At 40.8% G+C, this 13,619-nt stretch overlaps 1 protein-coding gene across 5 annotated transcripts in view; it reads right to left on the bottom strand.

The window, feature by feature from the left end:
- The window catches only part of CFAP206 (cilia and flagella associated protein 206), a 38,476-nt gene extending 29,965 nt beyond the window's left edge, over positions 1–8,511 (bottom strand). For 3 of the 5 annotated variants that reach the window (XM_044924267.2, XM_044924270.2, XM_044924269.2), the window contains exons 1-4: positions 7,769–8,511; positions 4,053–4,161; positions 3,311–3,394; positions 426–516 (exon numbers count right to left, since the gene is read on the bottom strand). In XM_044924267.2, the coding sequence (XP_044780202.2) occupies positions 426–516; positions 3,311–3,394; positions 4,053–4,161; positions 7,769–7,866 (382 nt within the window). In that variant the 5' untranslated portion in view covers positions 7,867–8,511. Of the gene's footprint in view, positions 1–425; positions 517–1,207; positions 1,326–3,310; positions 3,395–4,052; positions 4,162–7,760 lie in introns of those variants that run through there. The other 2 variants (XM_044924268.2, XM_044924271.2) reach the window with 2 other exon arrangements.
- Between the last annotated feature and the right edge of the window lie 5,108 nt (positions 8,512–13,619).

Genomic DNA, 13,619 nt, shown 5'->3' with positions numbered 1-13,619 from the left:
CTCGGATGTATGTAATAAACGATTTACATACAAAATATGTTCTGAGCTTATATTTCCCATCATTAACTTCATTTTTTTGTAAGTTACATAATTTAGGAAAGCATTGTGAGATAATAATATAAACCAGGAACCAAAAAAATCAGCAAATTAAAAATTTTAACTTCAGTGGGCTGGTTGCTTTATGATATTATGTATTAGTCATATAACAGTTAAAGCACAATAGACTCAGAAACTTTTGACACTCATTAAGGCCAATGGTCTCATTTAACATCTCCAATATTATTACATTCTTCAAAGTTGGAAAAAATTTCAAAAGACAGACAAAAAAGTTAAATTGTTCTTAATCAACCAAATGAAGCCCTGTAACCTGAAATACAACATGAATCTTCTTTTAAAGGGTATCAATATAGGTAGATATACGTTACCTCGACTTGTATAATTCATATCAAAATAGACTTGCATCTTAACGGTGTCCAGGGAAGGATTTTTGCTGTCCAATAGCCGATTCACACAAAGCTAAAAGAGAATATCCCATAAATGCTTCTAGTTATATTTTCTGAAGCAATTAAAAGTATTTTCCAATGTTATTTTTAAAATCAAAGAGAAACATCACAGCAATAGCTTCTGATATTTATCTACCAATAACCCCTTTTATTATTTTTTTTACTCAGAACTTCACGCTTTATAGATCATTTAACCAATAACATTTATTAAGTAATAAGCTATTTCCCCTGAGCTAGCCAATATTACCATACCCAGGTGGCTAATAGTCTAATTGGAGGCAAGGACCTCGACAAGGTTAGTCTCCGAAGACTGAATGTGGGTGGACATTGCATGAAGCTTATGCTCATGTCTGGAGTTCTTCTTGAGTTCCTCATTACCATTTATTTGAACCTTCATGCTCCCTTTTTTTTAGCTGATGCTGGAGGTCATGTCCATTGTATAAGAAGCTGCTGTGGCTACCATCCTCTGGTCACGGACAATCTCTGACCCTGCCTCCTGTTTCAAAATTTCTTCCTCTGGTCCATTTTCTCCCATCTGCCCTCCTCTGTCCCCTCCCCCCACCGATACACACACAGATAGCTTATCCTCCTCCTCCGTGTTGCCTTGTTATGATAGACAGTTAACCTGAATTTTTCTTTTCTCCTCTCTTCGCCATCCCCCAACCCCACTCTTCCCTCTCTCATGTTAGACTTTATGTCTGTACCTGGCAGGCACATCAACAGCTTCACTCAGCCCGCCTCCCAGGGCACCAACACTACTTTCCTGGGAGAAGGGAGAGGAGAAAGCAGGAGTGAGGATGGGACACCTGGACTGTTCCAGGTGGAGAGGTGCCGGTCCAAGCACAGACTTTACAAATGCAAAAATTAGCACATCCACATGATTCTTAATTGAGAAAAAAGGAAACACTTTTTATCACTTGAATTATGATATAAATTGACAGTTAATGTCCCTGTCACATTAAAAGTACACTGAGCATAGGGAACTATATTCAATATCCTGGGATAAACCATAATGGAAAAGAATATAAAAAAGAATTTATATATGTGTGTATAACTGATTCACTTTGCTGTGCAGTGGAAATTAACACAATATTGTAAATCAACTACACTGCAATAAGAAAAATAAAATTCAAAAAATGTATCAAACTCTTGCCAACTTAGTTGAGTTAGAGGGGGAGGAAATTGCTTCTTAAGCCATGAAAAGGAGAAAAAGACTTTCTGCCCCTCCTTGGTTCTTCTCCATGGCTTTCCAACAAAATTTCTGACTGACCATTAGTCATTTCCCCTATTGCTAAGAACAGGCTTTATAGCACATTCTTAGTTTCAGCACAGAAAGACCCAGCTCTCAGCTGCCATAGAGAATCATGGAGTTTCTTCTGCACGTTATCCTAACAACATATTCCCTAGTTTCAATCTTCCAAAGCTCTCTTGATCCTCGAACATCTGCGGACAGACCTGTGTTTCACTATGCAAATTGCTGGCTGAGAGAGAAGATGGAGATGATGAAAATTTTCTCTGCCATTTGTTTGAGCTCAGAAAATATCCACATACAAGTCTGGGAAAGCTTGTTTCAAGTCTTTTGTATGAAGGAGGGAATTAAAATCATTAAGCCCAGGGGAAAAAATAATGTTGAAATTTTAGGAAATCCATTCACAAATATTTAGAAAATAAACATGTAAGTATCTAAACCCAGTGAGTCAAACTTAAAACATATGGAAAAATTAACAGTATCTAAAGTTCCTGCCTTCTTTAGTTCTTACAACTGCTTTTCAGGCACATCTACTTGATTTCTTTCTTTTTTTTTTCTTTTATAGTAGATCCTTTATGGTTAGCTCTTCATCTGTTTTAAATACAGCAGTGTATAGATGTCAATCTCAAATTCCCAAACTATTCTATGAATCATTTTGCTCTTGGGTTCAATTTTCCTTTTAGAAAACACAAATTATATTGAATCATTAATTATATGAATATGAATTTGTATATAACTTAACTGTATATAAATCAGTTAATTTTCTCAATGTCTCATTAGATGAATAAGATGTCTCTAAAATACTGTGGCAGACACTGCTACCTACCAGCATCCATACCCCTCCTTCCTTACTAACAAAGCCTCAATCTGGATTAAGGCAGAGATTTTCTTACAGCTAAAAAAGGAAAGAGGAAAACAATCAATATCCCAGGCTCACTTGCAATATCATTCTATTCAATAAATGCAAGGGCTTCCCAGGAGGCACAGTGATAAAGAATCTACCTGCCAATGCAGGTGACACAGGAGATATGGTTCAGCCCCTGGGTTGGGAAGGTCCCCTGGAGAAGGAAACGACAGCCCACTCCAGTATTCTTGCCTGGAAAATTCCATACACAGAGGAGCCTGGCAGGCCACAGTGCATGGGCTGGCAAAGAGTCGGACATGACTGAGTAGGCAGGAAGCCACAAATGGAGAGAGATGGGAGGGGTCCTGGGAAAGCCCATTATTTTCCAAAAACAAAGTGACAGATCCAATTGCACATACATTTTGACCTTTGTCCTCTCACCTTATACCTGCCTAAAAGTGGAAGAGCTTTCTTGTGACCCTGGGGTGAAAACACATGCATGATGGTGACCTAGGAAGTCAGGGAAAACAACCTATGAACCTTTAGACTTCATCCTATGAGAATAAATTTAATCTCTCATTTGTTTGCACCCCTGCTTGGTGGGGTTTGGTGGGGTTTTGTTTAATGGAGCTGAAGGCACTATTGATCAACACAAATCAAATATTTAGAATTGTGAGTAAATCATTCAAAATTTGAGAAATGTTAGATAATCACCTTTACCAGTTTCTGCACATCACTTTTTGTGAGCGTTCTATCTGTGTTAAAGCCATTACTCGGGTCCAGAACAACAGCTTTCACCTGAGAGTAGGAAAAAGTCCATTACATTTATTTCATATTACTACAACATTAGTTTAATATTTTTCCATTTTTAAAATAACTCCCTCTTGATTACCCAGGGGTTGATCATTCAGCTGAGTTTCTTACAACCCAGTTCATCAGCATCTTCATCAGAAACTGGAGAAAGGGAGGAATTTTACATTGGGAAACTAATTTGAATATTTTTACCATATTTTTATTGTGTATTATTATACCAAAAGCAAGAATAGAGAGATATCAAGGAAATGAGAAATTTTTACAACAGTGAACAATACATGTTAAAAAGAAAAAAACTTACAACACAGGAAAAACATTATTGGTGTTTCTAAGATACTTTGAGATCTTCTAAATTAGTCTCTTAAATCTAGAACTAACATGCTTTATAGACTTAAAAAACAACAACAACAGTATTTTTGCCTGGAAAAATCCCATGGACAGAGGAGCCTCGCAGGCTACAGTCCATGCAGTTGCAAAGAGTTGGACACGACTGAGCACACCCAAACACAATTTGTCTACCAATCGCCATAGGTTTTCAATGGAATAAGTTAAGAAAACATCACAGAATTCTAAGAGCAAGATAGGCACTGCTGAAAAAAATTTTTTTAATAAAGCAGTAATTCACAAAAATATTTATTCTTACCATAAAAGCAACCAGAGTTTCAGGAACAATCTCTCCATGGGCTGCACATTCTTGTCCTATTTCTCGAATGATATTCTTTATAACACTTTCAGCCTGAGTGGGAGGCATTCTAAATAAAAAGATTTTTAAAATTGTATTTATATATTATTTTTTCCTTTTGAGATTTCACCACTAATATATTTGTAAAGAGTCATATTATTTATTAACTTAATAATATTTACTAGTATAGGCCCCTCTTGTTTTTCATTAGTTGGTTTCATATTTATAAAAAGGAAGGACTGATGATAAAAGTGAAAGCAATTGGGACTTAATGATTGAAACATTTCTTAGTTTTTTTTTTCTTTTTTTTAATTTTATTTTATTTTTAAATTTTACATAATTGTATTAGTTTTGCCAAATATCAAAATGAATCCGCCACAGGTATACATGTGTTCCCCATCCTGAACCCTCCTCCCTCCTCCCTCCCCGTACCATCCCTCTGGGTCGTCCCAGTGCACCAGCCCCAAGCATCCAGTATCGTGCATCGAACCTGGACTGGCAACTCGTTTCATACATGATATTTTACATGTTTCAATGCCATTCTCCCAAATCTTCCCACCCTCTCCCTCTCTCACAGAGTCCATAAGACTGTTCTATACATCAGTGTCTCTTTTGCTGTCTCGTACACAGGGTTATTGTTACCATCTTTCTAAATTCCATATATATGTGTTAGTATACTGTATTGGTGTTTTTCTTTCTGGCTTACTTCACTCTGTATAATAGGCTCCAGTTTCATCCACCTCATTAGAACGGATTCCAATGTATTCTTTTTAATGGCTGAGTAATACTCCATTGTGTATATGTACCACAGCTTTCTTATCCATTCATCTGCTGATGGACATCTAGGTTGCTTCCATGTCCTGGCTATTATAAACAGTGCTGCGATGAACATTGGGGTACACGTGTCTCTTTCCCTTCTGGTTTCCTCAGTGTGTATGCCCAGCAGTGGGATTGCTGGATCATAAGGCAGGTCTATTTTCAGTTTTTTAAGGAATCTCCACACTGTTCTCCATAGTGGCTGTACTAGTCTGCATTCCCACCAACAGTGTAAGAAGGTTCCCTTTTCTCCACACCCTCTCCAGCATTTATTACTTGTAGACTTTTGGATCGCAGCCATTCTGACTGGTGTGAAATGGTACCTCATAGTGGTTTTGATTTGCATTTCTCTGATAATGAGTGATGTTGAGCATCTTTTCATGTGTTTGTTAGCCATCTGTATGTCTTCTTTGGAGAAATGTCTATTTAGTTCTTTGGCCCATTTTTTGATTGGGTCATTTATTTTTCTGGAGTTGAGCTGTAGGAGTTGCTTGTATATTCTCGAGATTAGTTGTTTGTCACTTGCTTCATTTGCTATTATCTTCTCCCATTCTGAAGGCTGTCTTTTCACCTTGCTAATAGTTTCCTTTGATGTGCAGAAGCTTTTAAGGTTAATTAGGTCCCATTTGTTTATTTTTGCTTTTATTTCCAATATTCTGGGAGGTGGGTCATAGAGGATCCGGCTGTGATGTATGTCGGAGAGTGTTTTGCCTATGTTCTCCTCTAGGAGTTTTATAGTTTCTGGTCTTACGTTGAGATCTTTAATCCATTTTGAGTTTATTTTTGTGTATGGTGTTAGAAAGTGTTCTAGTTTCATTCTTTTACAAGTGGTTGACCAGATTTCCCAGCACCACTTGTTAAAGAGATTGTCTTTAATCCATTGTATATTCTTGCCTCCTTTGTCAAAGATAAGGTGTCCATATGTGCGTGGATTTATCTCTGGGCTTTCTATTTTGTTCCATTGATCTATATTCCTGTCTTTGTGCCAGTACCATACTGTCTTGATTGAAACATTTCCTATTTAAATGATGTGGCCATCAAAAATACCCTTCTAACATGATATTTTTTAATTAAAAAAAAAATGTTAAACAGTATTAGAAATGGGGGATGGGTGTAGGAGTAGAATTAGTAAGAAATTCCACTATGTAGGTGGCAAAGTCAGCTTGAAACAGGACATGCTTATTTTATCATATTCTCTAAATGACCTTTCATAATTATCAGAGACTCTTGGAACACAATTCTTGCTCGAATCATCAAAATTCTACTTCTTGCACATCCAAGTGAAGGTTTAGAATCTTGATTAAAAACATAAAAGCAAAAAAACCAAAACATATAACGAGTCATGGATCACGGGGAAAAAAATGAACTCCTGGTGAAAAGATGGTAGGTTTTAATAGTGATCAGGTTTTCTGATCTAAGCACAGGGGAAATTAGCATGCAGAGAATAACAAAGGCAATCCCAGATAGGTAAAGATCACTTTCAGCATATTAGGGTTCAGGTAAGGTTAACAACACCTGGCATCTAGTCCAGGAGAACCAGAAAGCCTGGTTTCCATTGTGCCCCATTTTCTAGCTGAAACTTTGGCCATTTCCTTAACTTCTCTTTGAAGTGATTTTCTCATCTGAAAAGTATAAATCCTACTACTACTCTCTCCCTGGAGCTGTCCTGAGGACTGAGTTCTATATCAGTTCAATTGCTCAGTCGTGTCTGATTCTTTGCGACCCCATGGACTGCAGCAGGCCAGGCCTCCCTGTCCATTACTAACTCCCAGGGTTTACTCAAACTCATGTCCATTGAGTCGGTGATGCCACCCAACCATCTCATCCTCTGTCCTCCCCTTTTCCTCCCGCCTTGAATCTTTCCCAGCATCAGGGTCTTTTTATCAGGTGGCCAAAGTATTGGAGTTTCAGCTTCAGCATCAGTCCTTCCAATGAATATTCAGGGTTGATCTCCTTTAGGATGGACTGGTTGGATCTCCTTGCAGTCCAAGGGACTCTTAAGAGTTTTCTCCAACACCACAGTTTAACAGCATCAGTTCTTCAGCGCTCAGCTTTCTTTAATAGTCCAACTCTCACATCCATACATGACTACTGGAAAAACCATAGCTTTTACTAGATGGACTTTTGTTGGCAAAGTAATGTCTGTGCTTTTTAATATGCTGTCTAGATTGGTCATAGCTTTTCTTCCAAGGAGCAAGCATCTTTTAATTTCATGGCTGCAGTCACCATCTGCAGTGATTTTGGAGCCCAAGAATATAAAGTCTGGCACTGTTTCCATTGTTTCCCCATCTATTTGCCATGAAGTGACGGGACCAGATGCCAAGATCTTAGTTTTCTGAATGTTGAGTTTTAAGCCAATTTTCTCACTCTCCTCTCTCACTTTCATCAAGAGGCTCTTTAGTTCCTCTTCACTTTCTGCCATTAGGGTGGTGTCATTTGTGTATCTGTGGTTATTGATATTTCTCCCAGCAATCTTGATTCCAGCTTGTGCCTTATCCAGCAGGACATTTCACAAGATGTACTCCGCATATACGTTAAATAAGCAGGGTGACAATATACAGCCTTGACGTACTCCTTTCCCAGTCTATATACTTAGTGGTTAACATAGCGTTGGCAGAAAGTAAGCGCATCAAACAGTACCTGGTAACTAACAAACGCCTGCTCAATGAACATAAGCCGCGCGTGTGCGCGTGCGCCGTCGGGCACCTGGTACAGATCTCTCCGGGTTCTCCTCAGTCCCCACCCCCCGACCCTCCCCACACCCCCCGCCTCAGCCTAAACCTCCCGAGTTCTGGCCGGCTGGGGTGCGAGCGATGCCAAGCAGCGGTGAGCAGCACGGATTAGCGATCTGACCTGCGGACCTGTGAGCCTCCGACCGGAAGCGACCGCTCTTCACGCTCAGCGGCGGGGCCTGAAGAGTCCTCACTGTCAGTTTCGCCTGAACCAGGTTAGACGACATGCTCCCGCGGCGCAGGCTCCGTCCGCTGACCCATGCTCGCCTCCTCGCGAGGTACACTCCGGGATCAAGGGCACGGATGACCTTGGCCGTAGTGAAGAGCTGGAGCCGGGTCTACCCGATTTTTCCCTGGGGCTTTCACGGCAGCCTAGCACTCTTGGCGTAACCATGGAGACCAAACGCTAGGGCCCGAAAGGGGCGGGGCCTGGGCGTGGGTAGAGCCAAGGTGGGGAGGCGTGGCTGGGTCCAAAGGAGCCTTTACTGGAAGGAATGGGCGAGGATAACTTAAAAAACAAAACAAAACAAAAAAGACTAGCAAGATACAGAGAGACCCAAAGCCCAGACAGAAGAAGACAGGTTCACTACACCTCAGTGAGCTAAAGGATGCCAAAAACTAGATTTCTTAAACAACCGTATTAACTTAGCAGCGTGGAAACCTATGCAGTGTTTAAAAAAAAAAAGAGAGAGAGATGGGCAAATTCTCTGCAAGTATCAGCAGACTCATGATTAAGAATCTCTAATGTATCTGGGGAAAGCTGAGCGCCGAAGAATTGATGCTTTTGAACTGTGGTGTTGGAGAAGACTCTTGAGAGTCCCTTGGACTGCAAGGAGATCCAACCAGTCCATTCTGAAGATCAGCCCTGGGATTTCTTTGGAAGGAATGATGCTAAAGCTGAAACTCCAGTACTTTGGCCACCACATGCGAAGAGTTGACTCATTGGAAAAGACTCTGATGCTGGGAGGGATTGTGGGCAGGAGGAGAAGGGGACGACAGAGGATGAGATGACTGGATGGCATCACTGACTCGATGGACGTGAGTCCGAGTGAACTCCGGGAGTTGGTGATGGACAGGGAGGCCTGGCGTGCTGCGATTCATGGGGTCGCAAAGAGTCGGACACGACTGAGCGACTGAACTGAACTGAACTGAATGCATCTGAACAGTATTTATATGGATGTTCACTTTATAACTATTCAATGGTGCATATGTTACATTAACCTTTTCTGTATATGTTATATCTCATAATAAAAAGCAAAGAAAAGGCACAATAATGGAGAACTTCTCCACTTTGGGTTATGCTTTTGGGCTATATAGATCATTAAAATAGAGCTGCATCCTGTTTTCCAGAAATCCTCAAAGTTAAAATAAAATTCAGATCTCGTGCTTTTCACCTATCTCACTCATATTCTCTATTATTATCCATGCACTATGCAACAGTTGGCTATTTTTTCAAAACACAAACCATCATGTTAGTCTATGTAATATATGTGGTTTACCAGTTTTGAAATGGAGGAAGTCATAGTCTTAGAATTAGCTGACAATGTGCTTTTCCAGTTAACTTTCCTTCTCCACAGAAATGCTTGCTAATGGAGTGGGTAGCTGAATTTTCAGAATAATGATGAAAAAGAAACCGTTGCCCAAGGAAGACAATGCAAGTCATTCTTACTGAAGTTTCCCTTAGAAAAAGCATTAACTATTTTTAGTCTGCTTTCCCACATCCTTTCAGTCAAGATTCACAAGTTCATTTCTTAATCATCTTCCTTAGAGAGATTCCTCTTTAGAGTTAGTTACATGGGCACAGATATAAAGAGTCAGAAAAAAAGCAAATTTTGAGTTTCCCGACACAAAAACAGCAAGCTTCTTAAGTTCATTAGTGTGCATGCATGCTAAGTTGCTTCAGTTGTGTCTGACTCTGTATGACCCTATGGACTGTAGCCGGTTAGACTCCCCTGTCCATGGGATTCTCCAGGCAAGAATACTGGAGTGGATTGCTGTATCCTTCTCCAGGTGATCTTCCCAACCCAGGGATCAAACCCATGTCTCTTACATCTCCTGCAATGGCAGGAAGGTTCTTTATCACTAGCACCACCTGGGAAGCCCAAGTTCATTAGACTTACCCCTAAAAATTGGCCTTTCTTTATGGTTGTCAGTTACCTTTAAAGGTAAGATGAAGGATGAGCAAAAGCATTACTTATTGGTTTCCCATCTTTTTCTCCATCACATGTCTCAGCCCTTGGGGAAACAGCAAACCTTAGGGTCAGATTTTCACAACCAAGGTGGGGGTGGGGCTAGGGGGTGACTTGAAACACTTAACTGCAGATCCCCAAGCATGGGGTCCTGTTCTTTCAAGTGTTACAAGAGAAGTGAAATTGCAAGAACACAAAACGAGAAAAATTAAATCAGCAAATTCTGTTACAATCAAAACCAAACCTCTAAAAAAGGGCGGAGGCTAGTGGTTCTTTCTTAAAAGTATTTTCTCCTCAAAAGAGGTAAATTTCATATACATAGTCCTGATGAATAAAACAGGATCTAAAACATAAAACCCTTTACATTATAGCCTCTGTGACAGTGATTCTCAACACTGGAGAGTGAGAAATAGCATATCAGAAATTCCTTGGGAGTCCCCCATGATGAATTCTGAGATCTATTTATCTACTTTGTATATGCAGATAATGTTACTAGGTAGCTTTTTAAAAGGTGAATTTCTCCCTGTCTTTCACCCATCCACTCCCACACTCATCTTCTCAATCCTTAAATTAACAACCCAATCTTCATTATTGTCTCTTGAATCAATTCAAGTCTCTCCATTCCCACTTCTGAATTAATTAAAGCAACTAATTTTTCTTCATTTTTTTGGCCTGGATTACAACAGCCAACTAAATGAGCTCCCCTCTCCAGCCAGGGACCCCTCCAAATCCTTGGCTATATTAAAATGATACTTAAACAATGAAAATCTGATCAAGTCCCCGCGTAAAAGCTTATGAAGGCTTCTCAGTGGCAAAGTGCAAACTTCTTGGCGTGGCATATAAGATGCCCACGACCTGCTCTCAGCTCTCCCACCCAGCATCAGCTCTCACAACTACTTCCCCTCCCCCGCTCCAGACCATACTCTTTCTACTCGCTGGCCATGCTGCATTACTCACTGGCCTCCAGATCTCTGGAGAGTTCACTTCCTCTATCTGAATGTCCTTCTTCCCTCTTCATCTGGTTAATTCCTCCATGTTGTCAGAAGCCATGTCTCCTATGAAACTTTCTCTGACCTGTCAATTGGGGTTAGGGTCCTAAACCTTCACCTTCATCTGATTTCAAAATATTTCCACCTACCCCAAGAGGAATGTCCACAGTCACTAAGCAGTCACTCCCCATGCCTGTCCCCCAGTACATACATCCGACAGGGTTCTCAGTACTCCCAGGGAGTCTGTTTTCTTGTCTGTCCCCCAACTAGACCACAAGCTCCTTGAAGGCAGGGAACATATTCTGCAGAATCCCCAGCACCAAAGAACAGCCTGGGACATAACAGTCATGCAAGACAGGCTGGGTTAGGGAGGTGAGTTTAGGAGTGGGAGAGTGAAAAAAAAAAAAAAAAAAAGAGAGAGGGAGAGAAATTTTAGATTCTTTACTATCTTTACTGAAAAGTTAGGGTGATTTTGGAGGGAATTATAATTGTGGAGGGAAACGAGGAGGCATTTAAATGACAGGTCTTCAGAAGATCTTCCTCTGACTCCACTTTTGACTCTCATGCTTTAGGATCTGCTACCCACCTCTAAGCACCTCTTTCTGTGTCCCCAGGAAGAAAGGTTGCTCTCAGGTTTGCTGCTTTTGATCATGCCTCAAACTAGAGTCTACAGTTTCCAGTGGTGCCTGGGCTTTAGAAGGGTGGGACCTCTAGGCTTACAGGTTTCTTAGAAGAGCAGGTATTGGAGGTGGGGATGGTGCCTGGTGATTGGGCTCCAGACTGATTTCATCTTTGTGCTTCCCTTCCTCTGTGAAGGACGCTATGGCTTATTGGCTCCCAAGGACAGACTTTGATTTGGTAAAGTCTTAACCCTTATTTTAAAAAAATAAAATTTTCACGATCACAGACATAGAAAATAAACTTATGGCTACCAAAGGGGAAAGGAATAAATTAGGAGTTTGGGATTAATAGATACATGCTGCTGCTGCTAAGTTGCTTCAGTTGTGTCTGACTCTGTGCGACCCCAGAGACAGAAGCCCACCGGGCTCCCCCATCCCTGGGATTCTCCAGGCAAAAACACTGGAGTGGGCTGCCATTTCCTTCTCCAATGCATGAAAGTGAAAAGTGAAAGTGAAGTCGCTCATTCATGTCCGACTCCTAGCGACCCCATGGATACATGCTGCTATATATTAAATAGGGCAACAACAGGGACCTACTGTATAGCGCAGGCAACTATATCCAATATCTTGTAATAACCTACAATGGAAAAGAATCTGAAAAAGAACGATCTGTACAACTCCCTTTCCTGTATACCTGAAACTAACACAACTATAAGTCAACTATACTTCAATCTTTAAAAACGAAATAATTTTTTTCTCAATTATCAAAGAACTCACCTTACTCTGTAGTCCATGAGTCCTCATTTTTTTTGAGGAGGAATTTTTTTGACCAGTTTGCTGAAATTATAATAGAGCTGCATTCCACTTTCAGGAGCTATTTTGTTGTGGCTAGATAATGGTCAAAGATTCCATCAGTTTATTTTAATATAGTTGTTCCTCCAATGATGAGCGCTGGACTGCCAGTCCCTCCTGGCCCACTGCAAGAAGGAAGACTAACAATTCAGCCAAATTTCTGACGTATTCCAAGCTCATTATCTCTAACATGATCCAACTCATTATCTCTAATATGAATCTTCTCTCAAAACCCATTCCAGTCGACATTCTTTATTGGGATGAATTGTCAGTAATTAATAGCAGACGCAATGACTGAAGAATGACTGAAGCAGCCCAAACCTGCTTCAGATAATTCTCCTGTCTCTCCATCACCCTTCACATGCAGACTTGTCACCAAGCCAGGCTCTTCTTCCTTCTGAGCATATCTAAAGTCCATTCCCTTCCCTAATTACTTCTCTAGTTACTGTGTTCTGAGGGCTCTTAAATGTTTCATCTGCTTCTTGTCTGCACCCCCTCCTGAATGCAAAGCTGATCAAAAAATTTCCTATGTGCAGCTCTTTGAAGACTTCCCACTACCTACAAGAAAACAGTCCCACTAGAATGAGATATAAGTTCTTTCCTGATCTGACCAGAGAGATCTGGTCTCTACCTGCACTGTCCAATATGGTAGCCATCAACCACAAGGAACTATTTGAATTAGTCAAAATTACATGAAATTTAAAACTTAATTCCTCAGTTGCATGAGCCACATTCAGTTAGTGGCTACCATATCTGACAGTGAAGATAATAGAATTTTTCCATCATTGCAGAAAGTCCTACTGGGCACTTATGCCTGCTGTTGTTGTGTAGTCACTAAGTCATGTCCACCTCTTTTGCGACCCCATGGACTGTCACCTGCCAGGCTTTTCTGTCCATGGGATTTCCCAGGCAAGAAAACTAGAGCAGGTTGTCATTTTCTCTCCAGGGGATCTTCCCAACCCGGGGATTCAACCCCCATCTCCTCCCTTGGCAGGCACGTTCTTTATCACTGAGCCATAAAGGAAACCCATGCCTGCTGTACCTGAACTCAAACTTCCAAATGACTCACCCCTTGAGCATTCTATGCTTTGGCTAAAGCAACTTCCTTTAATCAAATTACTTGCCCTACCCAACTGTGCTTTTCAAGACAAAGCTCAAATGTCACCCTATTTGGTGGAGTCATTACCAACCAAATCTCCCACTCTCACATGGTTGACTGATTCCCCCTTTGGGCCTCCATTGCACTCTATGCAGACTTCTACCCTGGCCCTCCTAACCTCCTTGTCACCTACTGGTGTTCATGTCTGATTCCCTTTACTATGACGTGAGC

The sequence above is a fragment of the Bubalus bubalis genome, chromosome 10 (genome assembly GCF_019923935.1).
Source record: "Bubalus bubalis isolate 160015118507 breed Murrah chromosome 10, NDDB_SH_1, whole genome shotgun sequence".
Taxonomy (NCBI): Eukaryota; Metazoa; Chordata; class Mammalia; order Artiodactyla; family Bovidae; genus Bubalus; species Bubalus bubalis.
The sequence above is the reverse complement of the archived record's forward strand: the minus strand, read 5'-3'. Positions and strand labels throughout refer to the sequence as shown.